We start from the raw sequence: 15,235 nt of genomic DNA, 5'->3' as shown, positions 1-15,235 counted from the left end.
GAGAAAAAGGACATGCACAGGGGGAAGAAACCCCAACCTAAGTCTCACAAATTATGCAAAAAGTAACCCAAAATGGATCACAGACTTAAACGTAAATCATAAAACATCTTTAGAAAAAAACATAGGAGAAGGTTTTCAGGATCTAGAGCAGAGAGTTCTTAGACGTGACGCCAAAAGCACACGCCATAAAAGAGAAAGCTGATAGATGGGACTTCGTCAGAGTTAAACACATTTACTCTGTCAAAGATCTAGCAAGATGGAGAGTCAAGTCACAGACTCGGGGAAAAGACAGGCAACCACATACCAACAAAGGACCAGTGTCTAAAATGTATCAAGGCCTCTTCACACGCAACAGTAAACACAAACAAAAAAACTAACTAGAAAACGGACAGAAGACAGGAAGAGACATTTCACCAAAAAAGATACGCAGAAGGCAAATAAATGTAAAAAGATGCTCAACATCATTCGCTATGGAGAAAGCCCAAATTAAAACCACAAGACATCACTACACACCTGTCGGGATGGTGGAAATAAGAATGATGCTGCCACCAAATGCTGGTGAGGGGGTACAGAAAAGAGGTCATTCATACACTGCTCTTGAGATTTAAAATTGTACAGCCACCGTGGAAAAGAATTTAAGAACATAAATTTGCAACTGCCACACCGCACTGCACACAAAGCGGTTTCATCTCTGAGAGGTGATAACTTACGCTCAGACAAAAGCCCGCAGACGAACATCTGCGGCAGCTTTATTCACAACAGCCCCAAACTGGGAACAATGCTGACGGCCTCAGTGACTGAATCGGGTAAGCACCTCGGGGCAGGAGCATAGGATAGAATAACACCCAGCAATGAGAAGTGATATATCCAGCCACTTGGATGAATCTCCAGGGAATTATGCTGAGTGAAAAAAGCCAGCCTCAAAGGCTACGTATGGTAGGGCTCCATTTTTATAACATTCCCAAAACAACAAAATTATAGAAATGGAGAAGAAATCAGTGGTTCCTAAGGGTTAAGAACGAGGTAGGCAAGGGAGGAAGGTGGCTGTGGCTCTAAAAAGCCAGTATGGAGACTTCGCTGGCAGTCCAGGGGTTCGATCTCTGGGCAAGGAACTAAGATCCCAAAGGCCACAGGGCAACGAAAGCCAGGTGCCAGGCTACTGAGCCCAAGCACTCTAGAGCCCGAACTCCGCAACAAGAGGACCCCGCGCTGCCACAAACGCCCAGCGTGGCCAAACAAAAACACCAGTGATCACGGTAAATCAAAGGCAGCAGGAATGATCCTTACGGCCACGGCAAGGTTCTACGTGTGGACAGCAGCCTGGACAGGACACTGCTGGACAGCTACTCTGCACGACGCTGCCACTGGGGAGAGCTGGGTAAAGGGCACACAGGGTCCCTCTCTACTGCTTCTTACCTGAATCCACAATTTTCTCAAAATGAAAAGCTTAATTTAAAAACGAAATGACTGGAGAAGACTCAAGCCACGAGCACAGAGCACGTTCAGCAGTTTCAACCAAGCTGTTTAAGTACCGCGGCAAGAGGTGGGCAGGAGAAAGCAAGAACAGGAGGCAGGCAGGAAAGGAATACTCCCGCCGTCAGGGACCCGGCACCCCTCTCTCCAGGTCTGCTGAAAGCAAGGAGAGAGCTAGGGCCCTGAGGCCACGCCCTTTAACCTCCTGAATCCAGGAGGACCAGGGTCAGTGTAGGAGTCTCTTTTATGACTCAGAGGAAGTCTTTCGTATGACTCAGCGGTCCCCGATCTTTTTGGCACAAGGGACCAGTTTCGTGGAGACAAGTGTTTCACCGGCCGGGGTCAGGGGTGGGGACGGTTTCAGGATGATTCGAGTATACCATGTTTACTGCGCCGTTTCTCCATATTGTTCTTACGTCAGCCCCACCTCAGACCACCAGGCATTCGAGCCCAGAGGCTGGGGAGCCCTGGGACACATGTCAATCTCTGCGGCTGCTGTGCAGCCCAGGGAGGCGGCCTGGGCACCACCCTGCACCGGTCTGGCCCTCGGGGAGGGACGCGGCCTCCTCTGGCTCCATTCACCACCGAGTTACCGAGAAACAGGGAGGCCCATGGAGAGACAGGAGGGAGCGTGGACAGAGGCGCTCGGAAAGACTGGACTTGAGCTTCGCCTTTGGATCTTCTTGCAAAATTCAAAAGTTGAGCCGAGTGTTGTGAGTGCCCTTCTCCCGGGGGGCCAACAGTTCATCCAGGTGGGCTTCTGGCCTCACTCAAATTTAACTTTACCAGCTGTAAGCCGCGGCCAGTGGTCGTGGGAATAGCAAACTGGAGAAGATGAAACGGAACTTTTCTCCTTCCTCCCTTGTCCTTGCTGTCTTCAGCCCTGCCTGCCACCGCCCGGCCGTGGGCAGGGATCGCTGGAGCTCCCGCCGCATTGAGGCTGGTTTAGCAGGAGCCGTGGGGCTGCCTCGGGCTTCGGGGAGGAGTCAGGGGAGCGGGGGGCACTGATGGAACTCACAAAGGGGAGTAGCTCCCCCAGGCTAGCGAGGCTACTTAAGAGACCAGGCTGCCCCTGGGTGTGCAGACCCTGGGCCGTGGCGGAGGGTTCCGCCCGCCCCTTCCCTGAGGGTCGGCTTCCCCTGACCCCGGGCTGGCTCCTGAGCCTACATGGTTACACAGAGACCAAAAATGGGGGGAAAACAGGGAAGGAGAATCCCAACCTTCTGCTGGCGGCCTCCTCCAGCCTTGGAAGGGAGTGGACTGCCCTGAGTCAGCCCCTCCAGGCGATAGTCCCCCGCGCCGGAGCCAGGACGTACTCCACCATCCACAACACGCGGAACCGAGGGAACCACTCTTTTTAAACTGCATCCTCTTAAGATGCAGAGAGAAGACTGCCTCTTTGATGAAATGGTAACAAGAGAAGAGGGACCCAGATGGGACCTAGGCCCTCTCTCCAGGACACACTGGGGGTCCTGTCCCCCATCACTCCTTCCTGAACCAGCGTCACTCTGAGGAAGTGCATCACGGTCAGACACAGCCAAACACACAACGTCCAGCATCATCGCTGCGAGAATGTTCTCGAAACTCTTTATCATCTCCACTTCCACTCAACTGAACGTCCAGAGGAAAAAAAAAAAAAAAATCACTGAGGCATGCTTCATCTTTTGTTCCCCAAACTCAAATCCTATTAATACAAAGAACTTAGCACAGTCGTTGACCTCAGAGAACTGATCATGGTTGACAGAGCCAAAAGTCTGAACCACAGCATGAACCTCGTCAATGAGATAGTGGAGACAAATAGAGGAAAAGGTCAGTTTTGCACCGCGGCTTCAAAAACAAGACTCTATCAGCTCAAACCGGGGCTCCTCCCAAATGTACAAGTTTCCGGTTTGGACAATGAATCCCTTGCTCTCTCACTCTAGCTTGAGTGAGTTTCATATAACAGGCCCGGTGACTTCCAGATGACAGCTATCAGATATTTATAGTGAAACAGATTTAACGACTGCCCAGAAGCTGCCCCGTGGACAGAAGCAAAATGACAGAGGCAGAATCGCTAGCCGACGTCCACTGTGAAACGCATCTCACCGACACCAACCTACACGGCACCACAGAAACACAAAGCAGAAATGCCACAAACAAACGCAGAGGTATTCTATTTAAACAGACGCGCTTTCCATTTGTAGCTTAAATTCGCTGCACTGGAGAACATTACTGAACACACTAGACCAACATTAAGCAGAAATGCCTTAAAAGTGGGTACCGACTGGGTGTGTTTAACTACAGAAGACAGTAATTATAAACGACGACAGGAATTTTTTAAATCCCCAGATGGTCGATAATAAAGGAGTCAGTGGGGATCAGCCTGACTTCGACACTTAATACGTCATGACACCATCACTTGTCAGAGCTCAGACTTCCGACGTAAATGCCAGTGACCCAACAATCAGGACCGCCTCTACCTGCCCTAAATCTAAGATGCCATAGCGCAATGAGTACACAGAGTTCCTATCTGTCTAAAAGAATCCTTTCCCCCCCAAACTGACTTGTACGTAAGATTTACATTTGAACATTGCTCCATGAAAACAACCCTCTCTCTCACGTGCGTGTGTACATGTATACACATACACTCACAGCCAGCCCCCCATCTAGCTGAGCTTCCACCCCTGAAATGAGCGGCATCAGATAGAGAGCTCAAGGCTACTACAGATTCATCACCGAAACACCGAAAGGTAAATGATACTCTACTTGTCCGCTCGTATCTGCAGCCTGCTGGAAATGGGTGGCCAGCGACGTCTCATCCTGGAAGACTTCGTTACACTCCAGACACTTGAGGCTGTGCCTGCAGAGCTTGGAGGGGTCTTCATCCAGGGGCATGGCGGGGGTGATGGGCGTGCTGGAAGGGGCCGATATGACCGTCCCGGTGATGCCAGGCTGGATTTTGGTGACCGTGTGTGCGCCGGTGCCCGCGGAGCTCGGGAGGCTGGACGACGAGGGGGGCGTATTGCTTGACGGGGAAACGATCATCTGGTCCGCCGGCACTGGCTTCAGGATCAAGTGTGAGCACTGCATCACCACGCCCTTCTCCTTGTGCCCGCGGGCGTGCGACAGCAGGCTGCACTTGTTGTAGAACACCAGGTTCTTGGCGCAGTGGTTGCAGGTCACTTCGATGCGCACGCTGCGCCTGTCGTAGTGCTGGCTCAGGCTCTTCTCCAGCGCGAAGGAGTCCCCGCACTCCAAGCACTTGTAGCCGCGGGTGGGTAAGGTGATGCCCGCGCTGGCAGGCGGGCTGAGGTTGGGCACATAAACTGGGACGGGGTTGACGCTGCTCAGCACCTTGTTGAAAGCCTCCACCACAGAGCTCTGCAGGGAGGACACCACCTGCACCCGCGACACCTTCTTGGGCGGCTGCGAGGCCGCGGCACTGATTATTGCCTGTTTGATCTGCTGCTGAGGCTTGGTGAGCACGTGGCGGAGCTCGGAGGCGGCCTGGGCGCCCTGAGGCAGGAGGTTAAGGTTGGCGAGGTGCACGGTCTTTGGCACGAGTTTGGCGCTGGCCAGGCTGGAGGCCGGCACCACCACGGTCTGCTGCTGGATGGCGCTGGCGGCTTTGATGATGGCGCTGCTGGCGCTCTGCACGGAGGCGGCGGAGATGACCGTGGCCTTGACCGTCGTGTTATTGGCCAGCTTCAGGTTGATGACTTGCGAGCCGGCCGTCTTCACAGCCGACACCGGGAGGAAGGCGGTCGCCACGGGCTTGATGGTGACCTGCTTGGGGGTCAGCTCGGCAGGCGCCACGGCGTTGGCGACCACTGCAGACTGCAGGGGCGCCCGGGGCGGGGAGGCAAGCACGGCGGCCGGGGCGGGGGACGACAGGAGCGAGGTCACCGAGGCCACCACGGGCCCCGCCTGCTCCGAGGGCTTCCTGCCCGCCTCGAGGTCTACCTCGGGCAGCACGCGTGTCACAGTCCTCTTGATCTCCCCAGAAGACGTCTTGATGGTCTTGATGCGGACTTTGGGGATTGCTGGTGTCGACCCTGCAGGGGAGGCTGGCGACCCCTTGCTACTGTTTTCACTGGAAACGCTCCGGGGACTGTCCGGCTGCTTAAGGGACGCTTTCTTCGTTCCGTCGATGAGGCTCTGAGGTTCGGGAGACTTCTCGGTGGCTCGAGGGCTGTCGCTGACGTCCTTTGGTAATGGAGAGGACTCCCGGGAGTTGGTCGTCAGCTCTTTAGAGGAGTCGGAGGCGGCCTTTCTCGCACTGAGCGCCGCGATCGCGGCAATGCAGGACGAGAGCTTGGAGGACGGCTTGGCCCGCGACGGCGCTGGGCCACCGAGGCCAGCGTCGGTCTTCTCGGAGCCCAGCTTCCCCTCGTGGACCCTGTCCTCCAGCGCCTTTCCGGAGCTCTCCTTCAGCTTGTCCTCCATCTTTCTGACTTTAAAAGGTTCGTAAACGCCCAGGTTTAGAGAATTTGTCTCCGTCTCCCTCTTGACGACTTTGCTTTTCTCCAGGCCGCCGGGCACTGGGACGCCAGCCTTGCTCACGCCGTCGCCCCCGAGCGCCTTCAGCTTGTCGTAGTCCTGCTGGGGGCCCGAGCCCGCCAGCACGTTTGCTCTGAAGCCCGCGCGTGGGTCCTCCTTGTCCGGGGGGTCGTCCACCTCTATCTTCTCGTCATCGTCGAACTCCTCCGCGCTGGAGATGGGGCTGAACTGGCTGAAGGCCGAGTCCTTTAAGGTCGCCTCTGAGGTAGGCACGTCTCCCTTCAGGGCCTTCGACCCTTCCTTGCCATACGTGTCGAGAGAGGAGGCCGTCAGGAAGCCGTTGTGCAGGCCGTTGCCAGGCGGGTTGTGGCCGTCCTTCTCGGCGCCGTCCGAGGAGTCGATGCTGCGGACGTTCTTCACGATGACACTGACGCCCACGTCCGAGGAGGACGGCGCGTGCGAGTCGTCGTCCGCCTGGGCACCCTGCTTGATGTGGCTCTCCTGGTCGTCGTGCGCAGACTCGATGGCTGCTTTGGGGTCGACCATGTCGGGGATGTCGAACGCTGCGAGCAGGTCGTCAAAGTCGGGGGTCTTCATATCCCCCATGGTCATGAACCGGATCAGATGTTCTGTGAAACGAACAGAGAAACAATTCCGTCAGCAACGCCCCGCTCAGACAAACGTCCCTGTGGGATTCACACCCATGCAGGGATGACCACCAGCGAAACGGCAAGTCGCCACGTGCCCTTATTATAAAGTCGGGACGCTGAGCCAAAGTGGAAGAACGGCCCAAGAACAGATATAAACTGGTTATTACAACTCTGAAGCAGTTCCTCCAAAACGCTGTGCAGCACAGCCAGTGTGGAGCCTCTCTAACAAGCAGATCAAAGCTATTAAACCACAAAGAACAGGTTCTGGGCTAACAACCAGAAAATACTGTTCATCGCTGGATTCGTCTCCTTGTCTTCACAAAAAGCTACTTTCAAATGTATTTTGACCTTGACAGCATTTCATTCTACAGGTAAAATTATCCCTAATATAGTCACTGTCAGATCTGGGGTATCACATTAAAAGAAATACAGGCCAAAAAAACCAATTACAGATTTCAATTCATCCACAGAAGTGAGCATCCCAAGCCAGCATAGGCCTTCTACTGTTAAGTTCCATCTGAGACTTTTAAAAATCCCCAAGAAGCTCATTCTATCTATTTTCATTTAATCCGAATTCTCCCCATGATGGTAGGGGGAAAAGAATACTCTCCCACCGGAAAAGCACAGCGTCTCTTCCGCCTTACTCCCTAGTCTGGTGGTTTTGCTGGTTAAGGGAACACACATCTGTCTCCTAATTACCACTCAGTCAACACAGCCATACACATGGCTGTGGCAGCTGAGAAAGGTCCTCCACGGAACCAATTCCCAGCATGCGGCAACACGGACCCAAGGGCAGGACAGAGCCCAGGAGAGGGAGCCCTCTCTTCGGCACCCAGGCTAGGTCAGGGTGGACAACAGGCTGTAAAGAAGTGCTTCCATTAATCCCTCAGAGCCCTGGACGATGCAGCTTCAGGGAAGGTGCAGGGTTTCAGGGACGTGAACAGTCACAGCCGCAACTAAAGAGGAGCGTGTGTTCTCAGTCATGCCCAACTCTCTACAGCCCCGTGCACTGGGGCCCACCAGGCTCCTCTGTCCATGGGACTTCCCAGGCAAGAATACTGGGGTGGGTTGCCATGCCCTCCTCCAGGGGGATCTTCCAGACCCAGGGATCGAACCCAAATCTCTTATATCTTGTGTGTTAGCAGGCGGGTTCTTTACCACTAGCACCACCTGGGAAGCCCCTGACTAGAGAAGAAGGATATTTAAATACACAAACTGCTTGGGGTCTTCACAAGGAGCCCTTATACTATCGGGGTGGGGGGGTTCTTCCTCCTCCCTGAACCCCCAGAGCACCCCATCTATTTTCTGTACGGACTACACCGTGTGGGTACTGGTCTCTTCCTACCTACTGGCCTGCCAGCTGCCTCGAGACGGGCAACGTCTCACTTGCGTTTGCACCATAAACGCCACATAACCAAGCGGACACACAGCTCAGAGCACAGGATGTACGACAGGAGCAGGCCTCGACCCCAGCACTGCGGCCCGCGGGCAAGAGGGCATCTCCTTGGTGCGACGGGGCAGAGGTCAGCCACCAGGAAGGCGAGGCAAGGCGGGAAGCAGGGCGGAGACCAAGAAACCGAAGAGAAGGAGCAGAGGGAGAAACGGGCAAGACGAGGAGGAGAAAGCGGCTCAAGTAGCAACCAGTGTCAGAGGCGGCGAGGCCCAGGGCTGGCTCCAGGCAACTGTTTCAAGATTCTTCTGATGTGGACCATTTTTTAAGGTTTTTCTAACTTCATTACAATATTGTGTCTGTTTTACTTTTTGGCCAGGAGGCATGTGGGATCTTAGTACCCCGACCAGGGATCGAACCTGTATCCTCTGCACTGGAAGGCTAAGACTTAACCACTGGACACCAGAGAAGACCTTCAGGCAACTTTCAACATAGAATCAACCTCAGCCATTTGTAGACACCTAGACTCTGATGCTATGACCAGTGCATTTTCTTGGCAAAACTCTATTAGTCTTTGCCCTGCTTCATTCTGCATTCCAAGGCCAAATCTGCCTGTTACTCCAGGTGTTTCTTGACTTCCTACTTTTGCATTCCAGCCCAAAGAAAGGCAATGCCAAAGAATGCTCAAACTACTGCACAATTGCACTCATCTCACATGCTAGTAAAGTCATGCTCAAAATTCTCCAAGCCAGGCTTCAGCAATACGTGAACCATGAACTCCCTGATGTTCAAGCTGGTTTTAGAAAAGGCAGAGGAACCAGAGATCAAATTGCCAACATCCGCTGGATCATGGAAAAAGCAAGAGAGTTCCAGAAAAACATCTACTTCTGCTTTATTGACTATGCCAAAGCCTTTGACTGTGTGGATCACAATAAACTGTGGAAAATTCTGAAAGAGATGGGAATACCAGACCACCTGACCTGCCTCTTGAGAAATCTGTATGCAGGTCAGGAAGCAACAGTTAGAACTGGACATGGAACAACAGACTGGTTCCAGACAGGAAAAGGAGTACGTCAAGGCTGTATACTGTCACCCTGCTTATTTAACTGCTATGCAGAGTCCATCATGAGAAACGCTGGACTGGAAGAAACACAAGCTGGAATCAAGATTGCCGGGAGAAATATCAATAACCTCAGATATGCAGATGACACCACCCTTATGGCAGAAAGTGAAGAGGAATTAAAAAGCCTCTTGATGGAAGTGAAAGAGGAGAGTGAAAAGGTTGGTTTAGAGCTCAACATTCAGAAAACAAAGATCATGGCATCCGGTCCCATCACTTGGTGGCAAATAGATGGGGAAACAGTGGAACTGTTAAACTTTATTTTTGGGGGCTCCAAAATCACTACAGATAGTGACTGCAGCCATGAAATTAAAAGACGCTTACTCCTTGGAAGAAAAGTTATGACCAATCTAGATAGTATATTCAAAAGCAGAGACATTACTTTGCCGACTAAGGTCCGTCTAGTCAAGGCTATGGTTTTTCCAGTGGTCATGTATGGATGTGAGAGTTGGACTGTGAAGAAGGCTGAGCACCCAAGAAATGATGCTTTTGAACTGTGGTGTTGGAGAAGCCTCTTGAGAGTCCCTTGGATTGCAAGGAGATCCAACCAGTCCATTCTGAAGGAGATCAGCCCTGGGATTTCTTTGGAGGGAATGATGTTAAAGCTGAAACTCCAGTACTTTGGCCACCTCATGAGAAGAGCTGACTCATTGGAGAAGACTCTGATGCTGGGAGGGATTGGGGGCAGGAGGAGAAGGGGACGACCCAGGATGAAATGGCTGGATGGCATCACCGACTCGATGGACGTGAGTCTGAGTGAACTCCGGGAGTTGGTGATAGACAGGGAGGCCTGGCGTGCTGCGATTCATGGGGTCGCAAAGAGCCGGACATGACTGAGCCACTGAAGTGAACTGAACTGAACTGAGACTCTCCTGGTGGAGAAGGAAAAGGCACCCCACTCCAGTGTTCTTGCCCAGAGAATCCCAGGGATGGGGGAGCCTGCTTGGCTGCCGTCTATGGGGTCGCACAGAGTCGGACACAACTGAAGCGACTTAGCAGCAGCAGCAGACTCTCCTGGGGCTTCCTAGGTGGAGCTGGTGGTAAAGAATGCCAATGCAAGAGACGCAGGCTCAATCTCTGGGATCAGGAAGATCCCCTGGAGGAGGGCATGGCAACGCACTCCAGTGTTCATGCCTGGAGAATCCCATGGGCAGAGGAGCCTGGTGGGCTACCATCCATAGGGTCGCAAAGAGTCAGACACAACTGAAGCGACTTAACACAGCAAAACACAGAGAGAGGAGCCCATGAATGAGAACAGATGAAAGATCTTAAAGAAAAGAAAAAGAGAAACAACAGCTATTTCCCTGTCAATATTTATTACGTCGTCCCTCTTTCATATTTGCTTTATATCAGTGAGACCCTGTCTTACATTTTTTACTGAAGTATTTAATGATTGTTTTCTTCTATAATCTGTAAAAAAAAAAAAAATCATGCATTCCTAATAAAAAACAACTATACCAGGATCACAGCAGAATCTCTACTCAGGCAACAATACACATACCCGTGAAAATTCACATTAACCATAAATCCATCATCAGGTACTAAGACACCCTCAGCAATATTCACTCACTCTGGGACCCATCCAAACACTTCAGAAAGAATTTCGCTGGGAAAAACTACTGTTGAAGTTGAAATAAACACTTAGGGTTCAATAGGAGCTGAAGAATAAATCTCTTTCCGCTAACTTATGTCTCAGAAGCCGCACATACTTTTCTCTAGATGGTCTTGCTCAGCCCAGAGAGAACGCTCTGAGCCTCTTCTCTCACAGATGGACAGATGGGCGCCTGCAGACCCAGACAGGGAACAATGAACCCCCCGCGCCGCCCCCCGCCACCGATCAGAGTGTAACACTTCCAGGCAGATGATGACGTGAAAATATCTACAAGAAGCCAGTTCTAACGAGGACGTCTGATATTATGATTTTCTTTTTCAAATGAACTTGAACTGCAAAATATGGGGAGTGAAAAACCCATCTGTCAGACAATAAATCCACTTAAGAGTCCGCCCACTTAGGAATAATCCCTGAATGTCACCACTTGTATTTTTAAGCATTATTTTGCCTTTATAAATGTAACAGTCACAATGAGACCACTGTTAGCGAAGCATCCCTGGGGTCTGTCTTCACCAGCCATGACAATCCACGTTTGTACGTCACTTTCGAGAGAATTCAAGACACAGACTCATGAACCACCCCCAAGTCCCGACTGGAGCTGAATGGGGCTAAAAGGTGGCTTTCCTGTGCCACTGTTTATCCAGGGCTGGGACCCAGGCTCTGGAAGGCCCCGACGGTGGCTCGGCTCCACCAAGGCCCTCCAACCTTCCTTTGCACGGGATCCATGTCATTTGCCTTCTTCTCTTTCTGGTTTTGGCGAGTAAAAGACGTCATCAGGTTTCACACTGTTCACCCCAGAGGGCAGTCAGTTCAGGAACAAAAAGAAGGAAAGAACAGCTACTCAGTGGGTGGGTGACCCAGAACTCACAACTACAGGAAATAAAAAAAAAGGTTACTGCGTGAAACACAACATGCCAGGTGGCCGGCAGGTCGCGTGGGCAGCGCGGCTCACAGGCAGGCGGCGGGCACCTGGAAGAGCAACACACGCCTCCACCGGCCCCTCCTGTTCACACGTGGCGGGCGCCCCCGGTGCACGGACACACGGAGGCCACACGCAGCAGCCACACCAGCAGCAAGCCTCGCCATTGGGCAGGATGTCGCCCACCGCACAGCCGGCTACCTTTCCTTATCTGCACCACTAACGGAGTGAGACATTACAAGAACAGAGACATTACTTTGCCAACAGAGGCTTGTCTAGTCAAGGCTATGGTTTTTCCAGTGGTCATGTATGGATGTGAGAGTTGGACTGTGAAGAAAGCTGAGCGCCAAAGAATTGATGCTTTTGAACTGTGGTGTTGGAGAAGACTCTTGAGAGTCCCTTGGACTGCAAGGAGATCCAACCAGTCTATCCTGCTGCTGCTGCTAAGTCGCTTCAGTTGTGTCTGACTCTGTGCGACCCCACAGATGGCAGGCCACCAGGCTCCTCCATCCCTGGGATTCTCCAGGCAAGAAAACTGGAGTGGGTTGCCATTTCCTTCTCCAATGCATGAAAGTGAAAAGTGAAAGTGAAGTCGATCAGTCATGTCTGACTCCTAGCGACCCCATGGAATGCAGCCCACCAGGCTCCTCCATCCATGGGATTTGCCAGGCAAGAGTACTGGAGTGGGGTGCCATTGCCTTCTACGAACCAGTCCATCTTAAACGAGATCCCAAATATTCATTGGAAGGACTAATGTTGAAGCTGAAACTCCAATACTCTGGGCACCTGATGTGAAGAACTGACTCATTTGGAAAGACCCTGATGCTGGGAAAGACTGAAGGCAGGAGGAGAAGGGGGTGAAAGAGGATGAGATGGTTGGATGGCATCACCGACTCGATGGACATGAGTTTGAGTAAACTCTGGGAGTTGGTGATGGACAGGGAGGCCTGGCGGGCTGCAGTCCATGGGGTCTCGGGGAGTCGGCACAACTGAGCGACCGACTTGAACTGACTGAAAAGAGTGAAGACCTGGAAAACCCCAGAAAGGAGCCTTCATGTCTGCAAATGCCCCACGGGGTCCAGGAGACACTCCCAAAGCAGGAGCAGCCAACTTTCTCCATGGCCATCGAGCCACACCTGCCCTCCTCCCCATTCTTCTGAACACCTCAGGTATACGTACATTCTAAGGAAGAGGATGGACCTCTGGGGATCGAACTCTTTGGGGATGAAGTGCTGGGATACTGGAGGGGTAAGAGTGAATTAGCAGCGGTTTTAAACCACAGGAGTCAGCTCTCCTGGGTCGCCGGAAAGAATCCAGGCTGTCAGGTGACAATGCAGGGCAGACGCTGGAAGTGCATTGTCCGGCCTGAAACCTGCACCGGCGGCGGCGGGGTGCTCAGCTCTCTCGGGTTGTACCATCAGTGTCACGAACGCCGCTCTCTGTAACGTCACACGTCTCTTTTGGTTCACAGAAATGTTTTTCATGCCCACAATCACACTGTCCTCTTACCCTCGCCCATCCCACATTCTGGAAGGCAAGAGCCAATTTTCCACGGGCGGGGCGTGGGGGGTGAAGGCGGCTTTAACTCCTGTCTCATTTCTCAGTTCTAAGAAGTACAAAGAGACATGTTTATGTTTGAAAGTTTCCTTCCTGCAATTCCTAAGTACTGTTTTAAAAATAGATTCTTTTGCTTAAAAAACATTTGCAAAAATTAATCTCAGTCATCTTTGTTCAAAGATAAAAAGATCTCATTTGCTCTTCCCAATCCCTCAACAGCTTGACTTTCAAAGAGAATTAGGTTCAGTTATTGCAACAAAAGTCTTCCATTTCATTTATACCCTGTGAAATACAGCTTCCTTCAAAGGCACTAACTGTCTTTTAATTTAGAACTAAAACCCACATAAATAACATAGAATTCACTAACTGCATTTGTGCTTAATGGAGAATGTCCTTTCACCTTGAAAATGTCTGGTGGAAGGATGCTGGGCCTGTTTCTCAAAAAGGAAAATGGAAGAGCTCAAGTCTGTCATGTGCTCACTCTATTTCCTCCTACGACACAGACAACACACTTCCTTTCCTACCAAAGTCGCTTAAAATTGTAGTAAGCTATTTTATTTTTGTTGGCAGAAAGTCAAAAGTTTATCAAATCAAAAGAAAAACTTAAAGGAAAACCTGTTCACCCTTTACTCATACCTCTTATGCTTTGCAATAAAAAAATGCATGGAGCCATTTGCCAGTTTCCAACTAGAGGGTGATGGCTTAGAAGGCTCAGGCGTCCTGTAACCACTGAACCCAACTTCAAACAATCCCCAGACACATACACCTGCAAAATCAATATGCAGAAGTCAATCTGGGGGACAGTGGGTTGGCTTCCCCGTGTAAATGCAGAAACTAAGCTGCTTTCATGAAAATCAATAAAATGCTAAGTCATAATAATCCTAAAGAAAACCAAAGTCTGCAGACCGCCTCGACCATATTCCACAAACTTCTCAAAGAAGACTGCTATCCTTTTGGGGAACTCTGCTTGTCACTATTTCCTGGCATTTCTCTGGCCATCGAAGTGCTTTTCAAAGAAATAATTCAACAGATTAATGGATCTGACCCTCATTTCTAACCTTCTAATCTTTCCTTCAAATATACGAAGTTCTTATAATGCACATTATACAACGCGTGACATCCAATTTGTTCTTTGTGGAACATGATCTAGGCAGGTTTTCTGTGTTTTCAAAGAAATAAGCAGGGATTGGTTTCTCCTGACCTTCTGCCTCCCAACCCCTCCCTGCCCTCCCCCTCACACAAGGACTCACCCTGGGCTCCTGGCATTTCCAAGGCCAAAGTTATCATGATAACTCTTCAACCACAAATGAGGAAAACAAAAATCACATTTCTTGTCCCCCAAGTGACCATTTTCCTTGTATCTCACTTCAATCTGAACTGCTTATCGGGGAAAAGCATTTTCTCATTGCAACTCCACCCCAAACATTAAGCAGGTTCAGTTACACAAATCTGCCTCGTGTTTTTTCACTCGCTTTCCCTAAACCAGCTAGAAACAGACGCCAGTTTGTGGAGTTTAAAATAAACAACAACAAAAAACCACGCAATCGGCTCCATCCCCGCCTCAGGGCTTCTCTCGAGGAGAAGATGCAGGGCAGACAGGGAGACTGGGCCCCAAAACCCGGCAGACACTCCTGTCTCTCTCTCACATACACACGGGCTTCACACACACACACACACACACACACACAGACACACGGGCTTCACACACACACACACACGGGCTTCTCACACACACACAGACACACACACACAGCAGCTTCCCAGGTGACGCGCATGCATGTGCACACACACACACCCCCCTCAGGTGGCACTCGTGGTAAAGCACCTGCCTGCGAATGCAGGAGAGAACAGATGCAGGCTGGATCCCTGGGCAGGAAGGTCCCCTGGAGGAGGGCATGGCAACCCACTCTAGAATTCTTGACTGGAGAATCCCATGGACAGAGGAGTCTGGTGGGCTACAGTCCATGGGGTCACAAAGAGTTGGACACGACTGAAGTGACTTAAAGACACACACACACACACACACACACACACA

The 15,235-nt window shown here is 51.3% G+C and overlaps 1 protein-coding gene across 10 annotated transcripts in view; it reads right to left on the bottom strand.

Annotated features, from left to right (window-relative positions):
- The window catches only part of ZNF532 (zinc finger protein 532), a 111,672-nt gene that overhangs the window by 54,894 nt on the left and 41,543 nt on the right, over positions 1–15,235 (bottom strand). For all 10 annotated transcript variants that reach the window (XR_001917161.1, XM_018039509.1, XM_018039510.1 and 7 more), the window contains one exon: positions 4,219–6,581. Coding sequence is in view for 9 of the 10 variants with exons in the window: in XM_018039509.1 (XP_017894998.1) it covers positions 4,219–6,564 (2,346 nt within the window). In the remaining variant the exon portion in view is untranslated. The remainder of the gene's footprint in view (positions 1–4,218; positions 6,582–15,235) is intronic.

Source organism: Capra hircus, chromosome 24, assembly GCF_001704415.2.
Source record: "Capra hircus breed San Clemente chromosome 24, ASM170441v1, whole genome shotgun sequence".
In the NCBI taxonomy this organism is placed as follows: domain Eukaryota; kingdom Metazoa; phylum Chordata; class Mammalia; order Artiodactyla; family Bovidae; genus Capra; species Capra hircus.
The sequence above is the reverse complement of the archived record's forward strand: the minus strand, read 5'-3'. Positions and strand labels throughout refer to the sequence as shown.